Below are 15,439 nucleotides of genomic sequence, written 5' to 3'. Positions count from 1 at the left end.
ACAATTCAGTTTTACTCAAAATACAATTCAGTTCTCAAAATACAATTCAGTTTTAGAGGCACTCATCCGGGGACTCTGGGCTAAGTAGCACCGATTCTAATCCCTCCCATCCGAATTCATAAGAGCAACGCATCCGGGTACTTTGCTCTCCTGTCATGTCCACGCCCCTTTTTGTGTGATAGAAGTGGAGAAAAGTCTTGTTGGAAATTTCTGGTCTTTGCTACTTTAATCCGATAAAATAAGAAAACCGTTAGATATTAGGAGCCCAAATCCGATGGCCAGTTAGGCAAACTATTATATAGTGTCGTTACCGATCAATGATCGGCGTCGTTATATAGAGAAAATTAATGAAATAGGGGTTGATTCATCAGAGCAGTCATACGTCCTCTCCCTGTCATCAGGGATGTGTCGATCTTTGATTTGATTTGCCGTGTAAATCCCCAGATGAGAGTGTTACATTCGTTTTCTTAAGATACAATTATATACTACATATATAATACATTTGAATACTAAGCATGTGAATCAGCAATCCACCATTCGTTGCAGGAAGAGTAATCTAGCTCGGGCCCGGGGCCACTGATAGAAGAAAAAACCTTCTCCCTATCGCCTTCTACTAAACTTTTTTTTCTTTTTTTTTTTTCTGGAGAAACTGAGAAACAGTACAAGGGGGGCAATAGAAGTTCTTAGGGACACAGTAGAGGGGAAAGCGGGTGTCTTTAGGAGACGTAGTGGTGAGGGTCAGAAGATGTCTCAGGAGGAGCAGTTAAGATGTAACCTGAAGAGATGGGTCTTCAGTCTACGACGGAAGATGGGTAGTGACTCAGCCGTTCTGACGGCCGTGGGGAGCTCATTCCACCAGCGGGGAGCCAGTGTTGTGAAGAGACGTGATCGGGCAGCCCGACTGCTGTGTAGAGGAGGTGGGGCCAGTCGGCCAGCCGAGGTGGAGGAGCGGAGTGAGCGGGCAGGGGTTTGGGGGGTTACCATTTCCTTCAGGTAGGCAGGGGCTGTCCCTTTAGCTGCCTGGTATGCAAGCACCAGGGTCTTGAATCTGATGCGAGCTGCTATCGGGAGCCAGTGCAGGGTGCGAAGGAGAGGGGTGACATGCGAGTATTTGGGGAGGTTGAATACCAGCCGGGCAGCAGCATTCTGGATGAGCTGCAGAGGTCTAATGGCTGAAGCGGGGAGCCCAGCCAGGAGTACATTGCAGTAATCCAGGCGGGAGATGACCAGTGCCTGGGTCAAGAGTTGCGCTGCCTCTCTGGTAAGGAATGGTCGTATCCTTCTGATGTTGTAGAGGAAGAATCTGCAGGAGCGAGCCGTTGCTGCAATGTTCTCCGCACAGGATAGTCGGTTATCCAGGATCACTCCAAGGTTCTTGGCTGTCAGGGAGGGGGTTACAGTAGAGTTCTCCACTGTGATGGAGAAGTCTTGGAGAGGGCAGGCTTTCCCGGGGATGAAGAGGAGCTCGGTCTTGTTAAGATTGAGCTTGAGATGGTGGTCAGCCATCCAAGTTGAAATGTCAGCGAGACATGCTGAGATACGGGTTGCCACGTGTACTGTTCAATGGGCATTTGCCAAAGTAGGGTTAGGGTGATTACTGTTAATCAGTATTTAGCCTGTATGGTGTATATGAAGATGTTATAGCTAGCTAGCTACGATTTATCATGAAAATAATGAACAGCAAGCTAGATCCAAAACTAGGGCCAGTGGAGGAGGGCAAGTGTCACATTGGACTACCAAACAGAAAAATAAAGTATCTTAACTCAGGGCTCTCAAGTCTCACGCATTGGGCGTGAGACACACGCATTTCAACCCGTTCACACGCTCACACGCCGCGTGTGTCTTAAGCCCAATGCGTGAGACTTGAGATCCCTGATCTTAACGACAGCAAAAGTGATGGATGTCAGAAATACATTACCTGGAGATTCAATAAGGTACTTTTATATGACAGGATATGGGTTAGGGTTATATGACACCTGTAGCGAGATCATTTATTGAATAGAACAATCAAACTTGGCGACGTACAAAAATAATCCATAAGCGATCAAAACCAGAAAAATAACAAACAATGCGTAGCCTATAGAATATCGTGACGTTAGAATTAGAAGGTTCTATCTCCATTTTTGTCAAAATTGAGTTTTTTACATAATCTGATCCATTAGGTGTTTATTAATGCCTGTGTGGTGTTGAAAATGTTGACATTTTTTAGTTAGTAATTCATAAATTAGCTCAATATCTCTGAACTACCCTAAACGGAGATAGAACCTTATAATTCTAAGCTCACAATATGCGTATAATGCGGTCAACAAAAATACATCGCTCCCCTCTCTCTCCACTACCGCCATGCAAGATGCGCAGGTGCTTAAATTACCTTGCAATATCACCTCCCATAACCATTATGACTTCTCAATACGGTGATCAAGGCAATAAACAAACAATCAAAGTAAACTCACAATAAACCCATTAGCCTGTTATACTAAATACCCCCCTACAACACCTCAGGCAGACTGAAAGGATAGCCTATTTCATTACTTTTCTCCATAACGACGTCGGATGGGAGGGATGGGAGTTATAATCGGTGCTCTATTATTCTACCTAGCCCAGAGTCCCCGGATGAGTGCCTCTAAAACTGAATTGTATTTTGAGAAAAACTGAATTGTATTTTGAGTAAAACTGAATTGTATTTTGAGTAAAACTGAATAGTTTTTAGAGAAACTGAATTTGAAAACTGAATGAAAATAATGAAAACTGAATTGAATACAATTCAATCTGTCAAATACAATTCAATTTCTGATGGCACTAAAATAGCTCCATAGGTGTGGCTGGAGAAGAGGGGTGTGTGTGTGTGTGTGTGGGGGGGGGGGGGTGAGAGGGAGGGGAGGGGAATATACGGCGTCACGTGACATTCTGAATCATGTGTCTTTTGGAAGAAAGAGGCAAAATGGCGGCGACGGGGGAGAAGGCGGCTGCTATGGACAGCATCTCCAGAGTACCACCGGCCCACCTGGGGGTCTCCACCCTGGGGGGCTCACTGTCCACCCTGCCCCGGGGAGAGGGGGTGTCCACGGCCCCGGAGGGTGCAGCAGGAGAGAGCCTGGCGCCGGCGACCAAGAAACCCAGCAACCACAGTGAGTGACACCCAGTTAGCCTCGAAGCTAAGCAGCATCTCTAAGGCCAACAAAATAACAACTTCAACACATAATACCAATAAGATAAGTTCGTATAAAGTGTTACACAGAATACAGCCGTTGACGGTGTAGTTCTTTCGGCAAGCCTAGCTGGCTCCTCAACAGTTCAGACGAGGTCATAATAATAAACTGGAGATGGAGATGGACTGTCATGTCTGTAACTAGACTGTCTGTCTGTCTGTGTGTCTGTAACTAGACTGTCTGTGTGTCTGTCTGTAACTAGACTGTCTGTCTGTCTGTGTGTCTGTAACTAGACTGTCTGTGTGTCTGTCTGTAACTAGACTGTCTGTCTGTGTGTCTGTCTGTAACTAGACTGTCTGTCTGTGTGTCTGTAACTAGACTGTCTGTCTGTCTGTCTGTGTGTCTGTAACTAGACTGTCTGTCTGTGTGTCTGTCTGTGTGTCTGTCTGTCTGTCTGTCTGTGTGTGTGTCTGTAACTAGACTGTCTGTCTGTGTGTCTGTAACTAGACTGTCTGTCTGTCTGTGTGTCTGTGTGTCTGTGTGTCTGTCTGTCTGTAACTAGACTGTCTGTCTGTGTGTCTGTAACTAGACTGTCTGTCTGTGTGTCTGTAACTAGACTGTCTGTCTGTGTGTCTGTAACTAGACTGTCTGTGTGTCTGTCTGTGTGTCTGTCTGTCTGTCTGTCTGTCTGTGTGTGTGTGTCTGTAACTTGTCTGTCTGTGTGTCTGTAACTAGACTGTCTGTCTGTCTGTCTGTCTGTCTGTGTGTCTGTGTGTCTGTCTGTCCGTCTGTGTGTCTGTGTGTCTGTGTGTCTGTCTGTCTGTCTGTCTGTCTGTGTGTCTGTCTGTAACTAGACTGTCTGTCTGTGTGTCTGTAACTAGACTGTCTGTCTGTCTGTCTGTAACTAGATTGTCTGTCTGTGTGTGTGTCTGTAACTAGACTGTCTGTCTGTCTGTAACTAGATTGTCTGTCTGTCTGTGTGTGTGTCTGTAACTAGACTGTCTGTCTGTCTGTGTGTCTGTAACTAGACTGTCTGTCTGTCTGTAACTAGATTGTCTGTCTGTGTGTGTGTCTGTAACTAGACTGTCTGTCTGTGTGTCTGTAACTAGACTGTCTGTCTGTAACTAGACTGTCTGTCTGTGTGTGTGTCTGTAACTAGACTGTCTGTCTGTCTGTCTGTCTGTCTGTAACTAGACTGTCTGTCTGTGTGTGTGTCTGTAACTAGACTGTCTGTCACTAGACTGTCTGTCTGTCTGTAACTAGACTGTCTGTCTGTCTGTCTGTAACTAGACTGTCTGTCTGTCTGTCTGTAACTAGACTGTCTGTCTGTCTGTCTGTAACTAGACTGTCTGTCTGTCTGTAACTAGACTGTCTGTCTGTCTGTCTGTCTGTCTGTCTGTCTGTCTGTCTGTCTGTCTGTCTGTCACTGTCCTGACAAGTTGTCCCCAAAGTTCTGTCTCAAGTTGCTGAAATGAGTCGTATTATATCTGCTCCATCTGTCTAACGTGAAAAACAACGCACGACTCATTTCAGCAATGATGATGATAATGACTGAAGTGTCACAACTCAACTCGCATTAATCATTCAATGATAATAATGATCATCAGGGGACTGTATGCATGACTCTTTTTTGAAAGGTTATTTTGATCTGAGTGGAGCAGTCCCTCTCAATTTCCATTTTATGGGATAGAGAAACAGGAAAGTAAGGAGAAGAGGGCATGTCAGCAGGGCATGGGGCCGGATTCGAACCCAGACATGGGTATACGTGTGCACTGTCGACCGCGGTGCTGGACCACCACAGGCCACATATGTATGTCTCTTGACCTGGCTAAAAACCCAGCTATTCAGGCAGGCTTTTACGGCTGTATGATCTGTGACTGCCCTCTTTAAGTGCTTTGAGTCCATGAGAAAGCACTATACACATTTAATGTATTATTATTGTTATTATTATTATTATTATTATTATTATTATTATTATTATTATTATTAGGATTATGTGTTGGCTGCAGGCCAGTAAATCTATGTGTATGCCTGTGTGGCCTTGGCCCCTCCCTGGTAACCCTACCACAGGTATACTATAATAGTATATAATAGTGTGGTTGTGTTGTTCAGATGACCTCTAGAGGGCAATTTTCAACCCGATAATTGTGTGTGAACTTCTCCATAGGACACCGAGGGGAATATGGAGTTATGAGGCCACCTTAAGTCTTGTATTGTTTACCTCAGTTGGCAGGAGTGTGTAACTGTGTGTGTGTGTGTGTGTGTGTGTGTGTGTGTGTGTTTAGGTGACGGCGGGGTGGAGACAGCGGAGGAGGCCACAGAGCCGGCGGAGCCCGACATTAACGAGCTGTGCACCGACATGTTTGACAAGATGGCCGTCTTCCTACACGGAGAACTCACAGGTCTCTCTCCCTCTTCACTCTCTCTCCCCATCTCCCTCTCTCCCTCTTCTCTCTCTCTCCCCATCTCCCTCTCTCCCTCTTCTCTCTCTCTCCCCATCTCCCTCTCTCCCTCTTCTCTCTCTCTCCACATCTCCCTCTCTCCCTCTTCTCTCTCTCCCCATCTCCCTCTCTCCCTCTTCTCTCTCTCTCCCCATCTCCCTCTCTCCCTCTTCTCTCTCCCCATCTCCCTCTCTCCCTCTTCTCTCTCTCTCCCCATCTCCCTCTCTCCCTCTTCTCTCTCTCTCCACATCTCCCTCTCTCCCTCTTATCTCTCTCTCCACATCTCCCTCTCTCCCTCTTCTCTCTCTCTCCCCATCTCCCTCTCTCCCTCTTCTCTCTCTCTCCCCATCTCCCTCTCTCCCTCTTCTCTCTCTCTCCACATCTCCCTCTCATCTCTAGGAACGTCCTCTCCCTGCAGACAGAGAGCTGCACCTCTGATACCTTTTTCCATACCTTTTTGACACTTCTTTCTTTCTGTCTCTGTTTTTCCGACTCTTCTTTCTTTCTCTCTCTCTCTCTCTCTCTCTCTCTCTCTCTCTCTCTCTCTCTCTCGCTCTCTCTCTCTCTCTCTCTCTCTCTCTCTCTCTCTCTCTCTCTCTCTCTCTCTCTCTCTCTCTCTCTCTCTCTCTCTCTCTCTCTCTCTCTCTCTCTCTCTCTCTCTCTCTCTCTCTCTCTCTCTCTCTCTCTCTCTCTCTCTCTCTCTCTCTCTCTCTCTCTCTCACTCTCTCACTCTCTCACTCTCTCACTCTCTCACTCTCTCACTCTCTCTCTCTCTCTCTCTCTCTCTCTCTCTCTCTCTCTCTCTCTCTCTCTCTCTCTCTCTCTCTCTCTCTCCCTCCCCCTCCCTCTCTCTCTCTGCAGGCACCTGTGAGGACTACCGTCTGTTGGAGAACATGAACAAGCTGACCAGTCTGAAGTACATGGAGATGAAGGACATCAGCATCAACATCAGCCGCAACCTGCAGGACCTCAACCACAAATGTATGTAACCCTAACCCTAACCCAACCTGCAGGACCTCAAACAACAAACAAACTCCCTGAAGAAATCATGGCCCAAACCTTTAAAATATTTAAATCTATAAGCTAAAAACCTTCCTGTTTTGCATCAGTTATGATTAAACACAAACACTTCTATCAATGTATTTTTTCCATTAACTATTGTCTTATTAAATGTTTTATCTATTTACTTCTTATATTTGCTTTTATTCATTGTAATTTTTATGTTCTTACTATGCTCCTCTTGCTGTGTTTTTAATAATGTATGTAAAGCACTTTGAATTAACCCTGTTGTATGAAATGTGCAATACAAATAAACTTGCCTTGCCTTGCCTTGTGTGTGTCAGACGCCAGCCTGCAGCCCTACTTGGACCAGATAAATCAGATTGAGGAGCAGGTGTCATCGCTGGAGCAGGCAGCCTACAAACTAGACACCTACTCCAAGAAACTTGGTGAGACACACACACACACACACACACACACACACACACACACACACACACACACACACACACACACACACACACACACACACACACACACACACACACACACACACACACACACACACACACACACACACACACACACACACACACACACACACACACACACACACACACACACACACACACACACACACACACACACACACACACACACACACACACACACACACACACACACACACACACACACACACACACACACACACACACACACACACACACACACACACACACACACACACACACACACACACACACACACACACACACACACACACACACACACACACACACACACACACACACACACACACACACACACACACACACACACACACACACACACACACACACACACACACACACACACACACACACACACACACACACACACACACACACACACACACACACACACACACACACACACACACACACACACACACACACACACACACACACACACACACACACACACACACACACACACACACACACACACACACACACACACACACACACACACACACACACACACACACACACACACACACACACACACACACACACACACACACACACACACACACACACACACACACACACACACACACACACACACACACACACACACACACACACACACACACACACACACACACACACACACACACACACACACACACACACACACACACACACACACACACACACACACACACACACACACACACACACACACACACACACACACACACACACACACACACACACACACACACACACACACACACACACACACACACACACACACACACACACACACACACACACACACACACACACACACACACACACACACACACACACACACACACACACACACACACACACACACACACACACACACACACACACACACACACACACACACACACACACACACACACACACACACACACACACACACACACACACACACACACACACACACACACACACACACACACACACACACACACACACACACACACACACACACACACACACACACACACACACACACACACACACACACACACACACACACACACACACACACACACACACACACACACACACACACACACACACACACACACACACACACACACACACACACACACACACACACACACACACACACACACACACACACACACACACACACAGACACAGGTGCCTAACTTTGCAAAGAATCTACCCCAGCAGACATTTAATTCGCTCTATCTCAGGCTACCAATATTGTAGGTACCGTATTTTCCGGACTATAAGTCGCGGTTTTTTTCATACTTTGGCTGGTCCTGCGACTTATAGTCAGGTGCGACTTATATATCAATAATTCATAATCTCTGACTGACATGAACTGACATACAGTAATCTCTGACTGACATGAACCAAGGAGTAACTTCCGCTAGCGCCTCATACACGATAGAATAGCCATTATACTTGACAATGTGGACATTAAACACGACAATGTGGACATTAAACATGATGTTATGGACCTTATACACAATGTTATGGACGTTATAAACTATATTAAAGTCATTTATTCCTTCCAGAGACTGTTCTATGTTGCTAAGTTACCCCCGCGAGGCTATTTTGCTACTTCCGCTAGCGCCACGTACGCGATAGAATAGCCATTATACTCGACAATGTGGACATTAAACACGACAATGTGGACATTAAACATGATATTATGGACCTTATACACGATATTATGAACGTTATACACGATATTAAAGTCATTTATTACCTTTCAGAGGCTGTTCAATGTTGCATTGTTTGTAGGCCGCCCTTCATCCTAACTACTTCCGTTTTTCACCAAGCTATCTTTGTCATGGCCTTATACACGATAAATTGTCGTTACACTCGACAATGTGGACATTAAGCACTATATTATGAACGTTATACACGCTATTATGAACGTTATACACGATATTAAAGTCATTTATTACCTTTCAGAGGCTGTTCCATCCTGTTTGCTTGCTCCCGCGACGCCATTTTGCTAACCTTCGTTAGCAACGCGCTAGCTAGCCCTGGCTTTACACTCGATAATTTAAGTATTTCTAACCTTTCAGAAGAAGTTTTAACGTGAATTATGTCCTTCCTGGGCTTACAAATCCTCTCATGTCTCTTCACAGTGCCAGACTAGAGTCAAGCTCAACAGGGTCTTCTTTCCCCGCTGATTCCGCCAAGCCCGTTCCCTTGAACCATGCGACTTATAGTCCAGTGCGACTTATATGTGGTTTTTTCCTCTTCATGACCCATTTTTGGCCTGCTGCGACTTATACTCGGGTGCGACTTATAGTCCGGAAAATACGGTAAATGTGCTTCTAATCCTGCTGAGACCCAGATTGTCAGGTGACTCCCAGCTCTGAACATGTGTGCGTGTGGAGCATGCAGCTCTGAACATGTGTGTGTGTGGAGCATGCAGCTCTGAACATGTGTGTGTGTGGAGCTGGGTTTCCGTTAACCGGTAATTACCGGTCTTTGTCCGGTAAAATGTGTTGAAGTCCGACAAATTTAAACCTCTTCGGTCATAATGTCCGGTGAAAATAATTCCCTCTAAGCACAATTTGAATACAATTCGCTAAAGTTTAGTTGTCACATTCTGATTCCTTCTATATTAAAAAAGACGAATATATAGGCTATATATTTCTTTTATTATTATATGATTTGACGCCGGCATGATGATGACTCCGCGAAACAGCGGCAATAGCCTGCAAACGTTGCAGCTCAAAGTGCACCATAGCGAGCGAGAAGTAAACATGGCAAGACAAAGTTTAAGTAGTGCCGTAGTGGCTCCTCCAGCCAAAAAGTCTCGAGGGTTCCGAGTTGAATGGAAAGAAAATTTCCCCTGGCTGCGTTTAGATGGGGAAGGAAAAATGTTCTGCTCACCGTGCAAAAAATCGGGGAGGAATAACGGATTCATGAGAGGAGCAACGAATATGAGAATGTCGGCTCTCACTGATCACAGGCGGTGCAGTGACCACATATCGGCGGTCAGTTTGAGGCAACAGCAAACCGCTATGAAAGGCCACTGTGAGCAGGCTAATGAAACGGCTAACAATAAGCTGCACTCTCAGCTACAAGTTGCATTTCACATGGCAAAAAATGGCATCGCATGTCATCAGTATGTGGGACTGACTGAGCTACTGAAAGCCTGAATAGCAGGCTATTTTATTTAAGGCTATCCCCTATCTGAGAAAAGGCATAGGCTACTATAGGCCTATTAACATCGAACGGAAATTAGCCTATGCGCATTGCAAGTTCATTTAAAGCCTATTTATTAAGAGTTTTATTCTATTTTATTTTATCTGATAAAAGGCATATGAACGGAAATTAGGCTAGCCTATGTGTCACGCCAGAAGCCTACATAATGTTATAAATCTAGACATTGTGGTATTTCTTTATATACGTATCCCAGCCTGCCTATCAATCGTTTCTCAATAAACAGTTATGATCTCCTCATTGTCATACTCCCGAGTCCGATTAAGTATGATTTGACAGGCAGCTAAACTAAATGCCTTACCAACCAGCGAGACCTGGTTATAGAAATTACGTTGTTTTATTGATAAAAAAGGGTAAAACTGAAAAGATAAAATAGAAAACTCACATTAATCCCAAACAATTTAACAGACCCTAATGTTACACTAACCCTCCCCACCCTCCCCCCACCCTTTAACATAAAGTCACAAGTGGCATCTAAAATGGTAACAACAACAAAAATAGTACCCTTCACAGTAACAACAAACCCATTAGTCTCAGGATACCTCTAAGCCTACTACTACTTATTCTCTTTCAACCAGTTGCTGAGACAAACTAGCCTGTTTACATTTTCAGAGCTCAAGGCTGCCCTCTTTTTTTGCACTATGTTGTCTGCAAGGGAGAAAAGTCTCTCACAAGGGACAGAAGTGGCAGGGCTGGACAAATACCCCCCCCCCCCAAAAAAGGGCGATTAAAATGCGTAAAGAAAATGCGTTATTGTTTCTGTAATTAATTAATCGAAATTAACGTGTTAAAGTCCCAGCCCTAGTTTTTTGATGACGCGATCAAACAGTGCAAGCAACCCATGCTATTCTGTGAATGAGACGAGCATTGAGTGATGACTGCCTACTAGTGCTTACTGCCAAGTCATATAATTACAGCAGTTTACTGTCGGCAGTTTGGCATCTGTTCTCTGAACGACAACGAGAGGCACATTCCAACATTAAGACTTCCGTTTTCGTTTTCGCGACTTCAAAATGAAAGCGCGAGCTAAGCGATCACTGGAAACTGATGGGATCACAGCATTTGTGACAGCTTCTGGGGAAAGCGTTAACAAGCCGGCAGCCTATTTAATGTTCAGACTTTTATTTAGTAAAGTGTAAATACATTTCAGCTGTTGAAAATCAATGACACACTCGCTAGCCAACTAAAACAGCTTGTTTTGTGAGCCTGCAATGTAAAGTAGTGTTATCGTTAACTAGGTAGCAGTGGGGATTACTAACGTTGAAATGTATTTCCGTTTTTCAAAATAAAAGTCAGAACGTTTTGATTTCACCAGCCGCTGTCACATGACATCTTTCATGAAACGAGGAAATATTTTGTAACATCAAGTATATACGATTTCACACACATAATTTTGATAATTATCATTTAAAATTTCACATGAATAAGCATACAAGCATGAATAAAAATCTACATTTATTTAATCTATGCAATAGTACAAAAATTGGTAGAATAAATGAAAAACTGCCGGTGAGCACACGTATTCATCCAAGTGTTTCCTTATGTATCTCCCTCCAGTAATAGACAGGAGATCTTGTTTGAAAAGCTGGGCTTTATTCCTTCTACCAACCCATGAGAACTCCTAGGCTGCTTATTGAATCTTGGTTGCTTTGTCGTTGTCTTCTCTCTTCCATATTAGTATATTGATAATTAAAACTCTTATGATATGCCTTTCTTCGGCAATACTTCGGTGCTTTTCTTGCAAGGTGCTTCTGCTAATTATTTATGTGCAGAACATTGGAGTAGCAGAGATTAGTTTTTCATCTAGGACTACTGTACCGGTATATATTACTGTATATATTACTGTATATATTAGGTAGGAACCAAGAAATTAGCAAGGCTTCGCCCAATCATTTGAATTTGGGTGCATCCCTAGTTTGGAGCTTTCATTCAGGCAGGTTCTGGTTCACCATTAGAAGTGGTCTTTTATTCCCCGCGGTGGTGTAGCGGTCTACGCACTGGCCGCTAGTGCATGCTGCCCACCGGGGCCGGGGTTCGTATCCCGGCTCGCCAGATCCAGATAATGGCCGAGGCACACGGGAAGCGGCATATTGGCCGGCCGCTTCCGAGGGGGGGTATAGGAGTATTTCTGGACTAGGATCCGTCGCGCAACACCGCCCCCTGGGGTGCCGGAATAACAGTACTGGGCTCGAGGAGCCAGTCAGCCTAGTCTGCCTGGCGCCCTCCTCTGGGACTGCCGGCCACGGGGTCGGGCGGCGGATCCAATGCAATAGGCAGGGGATAATTGGATGCTAAGTTGGGTTAAATTGGCTACCAAATTGGGTGAAAAAGGGATAAAATCTGAAAAAACAAATTTTTAAAAAAGAAGTGGTCTTTTATAGTGGTCTCTTGCTGAAGACAGTCGGTGTATTACCCTGCTTTTTTATCTTTTCTTTTTTTTAGACATCACTTCTCATGCTCCGCTGAAGCCATGCGATACACACACGCAGACACTGAGCACGGCTTCATATTCCCAGCTCTATATTTATCAGGGCTGAAAGTGGATATCTGCCCAACAACCCTACAGTCTTAGGTCTCAGTCATTAGTCACTGGGGAGAGAATATGACGGGGCGTAAGACAGTTCTCAGCTCCACTGGTCCCTCCTGTCTCTGCTCCTCTTGGTTTCCATTTTGGAAGTCGCTCCTGTGTGTGAGAATGATAGCGTTGGCTGATGAATCTCTATGGCCATGTTAGCAGCAGTATCTATGGCAGACATGCTATTTATAGTCAATCGCTTGTGTGCAGCTTGTCTTTACATGTCATTTACACGTACCAACAGCAGAGGGCGCTATGAGACTGTAGATGTGAGCCCAGTCCAAAGCGTCCCAGCAGCCTCTACCCCCAGACGCTTGCCCTAGCCTTCCTTACTTAAACACATCTAGTGTCATGGGTGAATAAATAGCTCCTTACGTCCATATCTCTGGATAGGAGTGTGAGAGTGGTTTCATTTCATCTGATCAGTTGCTTCCTCATGGCAATGGAGCTCACAAACAAGCCCCCTGGGCCTCTCACTGACTCTGGGACTTCCACTCCCCCCCTGTCACACACACACACACACACACACACACACACACACACACACACACACACACACGCACACACACACACACACACGCACACACACACAATGCACTGACAGTGTAATTTATAATATTTTACATTTATTAAAATGTACAGCCTACGTAATTTATAATTCTTTTTATTTTTGCGATTGTCTTTTAAATTATTTTATCTTATATATTATTTTTGTTGTTGTTGTTGTTGTTTTTTTTAAAATATATATTTATATATATGTTTTTGTTCTTCTGATGTCCTATTCACCAACCTCACCAAGTCAATTTCATGTGCAAATATACTTGGCCAATAAAAGAATTGTGATTGTCCAGCTCTGTCCCCAGCTGGTTACCATAGTGACCACTTTGTTGTTGTTTGAATCCCTGATTGCCCCTTTAAGCATGATTGACTCCCTCCTTAGTTACACCAGAACACTTTAGGTTCTGACCTCTGTTCCTCCTGCTCTGCAGAAGCCAAGTTCAAGAAACTGGAGAAACGATGATGATGATGAGGAGGAGGAGGAAGAGTGTGGATTGCTGAACCTCTCACCCTGCCTCACCCCGCCTCCCCCTCCCTCCTCCACCCACCCTGTACAAGCAGCAGAAGCAGGGGGGAGGGTGTGGCCTGAGACACTTATCCTTTAACACTGAGAGTTCCCATAATGAGGAAGCTGATCCATCGCTCTGGAAGACATCAGCCTTGGGTTGGGTTGGGCGGGGGGGGGGTGATCCAGTGAGATTGATTTGATTGTATTATTAGCAACATTCCAACTCTGTCAGCGCGGTATTGTTCAGTCTGTTGTTTTAAGCCTGGTACACACATGAAGATATTCTGGCCGATTTTGGCCCGATTTCCCCCCTTCAGACCAAGGACCGCAAACGACCGGATGGCTATAAAGATTATCCTGTGGTGTGAGGTGTGTTAAGAGTCAATTTCTCCCGGCAATCTGCTCGGAAAATGGTCGGGGCCGACGATCTTAAATATTAAACGTGTTCAATATTTACGATCAAAAGTTCTCTTGTGTGTGGGCGACTCCCGAGTCCGATTGTGACGTAGAATGGAATGTAGCCAATCAAGAAGCGAGCTGACTGACGTGTCTTCTTCGCCACGTTCTACGCCACTTCATTTGCCCTGTCGCACATGGCTGCCTCGTACAGGTCAGTCTACTACTACTACCCTGATCACGCGAGATTTCTGGCTTGGGGGACAAGACTCTAGACTGTCGTAGATCAGATCTTTATGTATGTGGTGTGCTGTATTGGGAATATCGGAGCAAACCACACACAATATCATCTGTTAAAAAAATACTTCTGTTACGATTTAGAAAATCTTTATGTGTACCAGGCGTTAGGAACAAATCCTTGTGATCTGGTGAGAGGCTCTGAGCCTCTGTACACCACTGTATAACCATGATGTGTTTAGACACCCCTGTACTACCATGATGTGGTTAAGATCAGGGTCCATCTTCAACAACGGCTGAAATGCCTCTCACTGCTTTGTTCACCTCTCCTCTACCCCCCCCATCAGTAGTGTTTAGTTATTTGACCTGTTTCTGTGTGTGACTGAATGCTCCCCATCACTGCGCAACAGCATCACTGCTCTACAGGATGAAGCCTGCTCCCATAAACAGAATTCAAATGCTCAGAAAGAAGGTCATATTTGCTTTGTTGTAATGACTACTGTACTACTGTACTACTGTTTGAAATGATCTCTTAACAGCATGGATGGTCATACGTGTTGGATCATGTGTAAATTGTATCATTTAAAAAAATGTTAACAATAAAAAAGAAAATGTTTTATGTTGAACTGAAAATACTTGAGTATGTGAATGTTGTCTTTGTGTGTAGTGTACTCATTGAGTCAGCAGATGGCAGTCCTACACCGTTACATCACATTTACATTTAAGGCATTAGCGGAGGCCTTTGTCCAAAGCGACTTACAACAATAATCAACTTTAATCAAATGAAAGTACTCGGT

At 44.8% G+C, this 15,439-nt stretch overlaps 1 protein-coding gene across 1 annotated transcript; it reads left to right on the top strand.

The window, feature by feature from the left end:
- Nucleotides 1-2,941: 2,941 nt before the first annotated feature.
- On the top strand, nt 2,942-15,201 carry bloc1s2 (biogenesis of lysosomal organelles complex-1, subunit 2; the record flags this gene model as incomplete). The annotated part of the gene is made up of 5 exons (XM_080536099.1): nt 2,942-3,128; nt 5,435-5,551; nt 6,452-6,571; nt 6,934-7,038; nt 13,933-15,201. The coding sequence occupies 5 exons, from the start codon at nt 2,942-2,944 to the stop codon at nt 13,962-13,964; spliced, it is 561 nt and encodes a 186-aa protein (XP_080392225.1). The 3' UTR covers nt 13,965-15,201.
- Between the last annotated feature and the right edge of the window lie 238 nt (nt 15,202-15,439).

This window comes from Nansenia antarctica, assembly GCF_963989245.1.
Source record: "Nansenia antarctica genome assembly, chromosome: 7".
Taxonomy (NCBI): domain Eukaryota; kingdom Metazoa; phylum Chordata; class Actinopteri; order Argentiniformes; family Microstomatidae; genus Nansenia; species Nansenia antarctica.
Note: the sequence above shows the minus strand (reverse complement) of the source record. Positions and strands in the feature narration are given on the sequence as shown.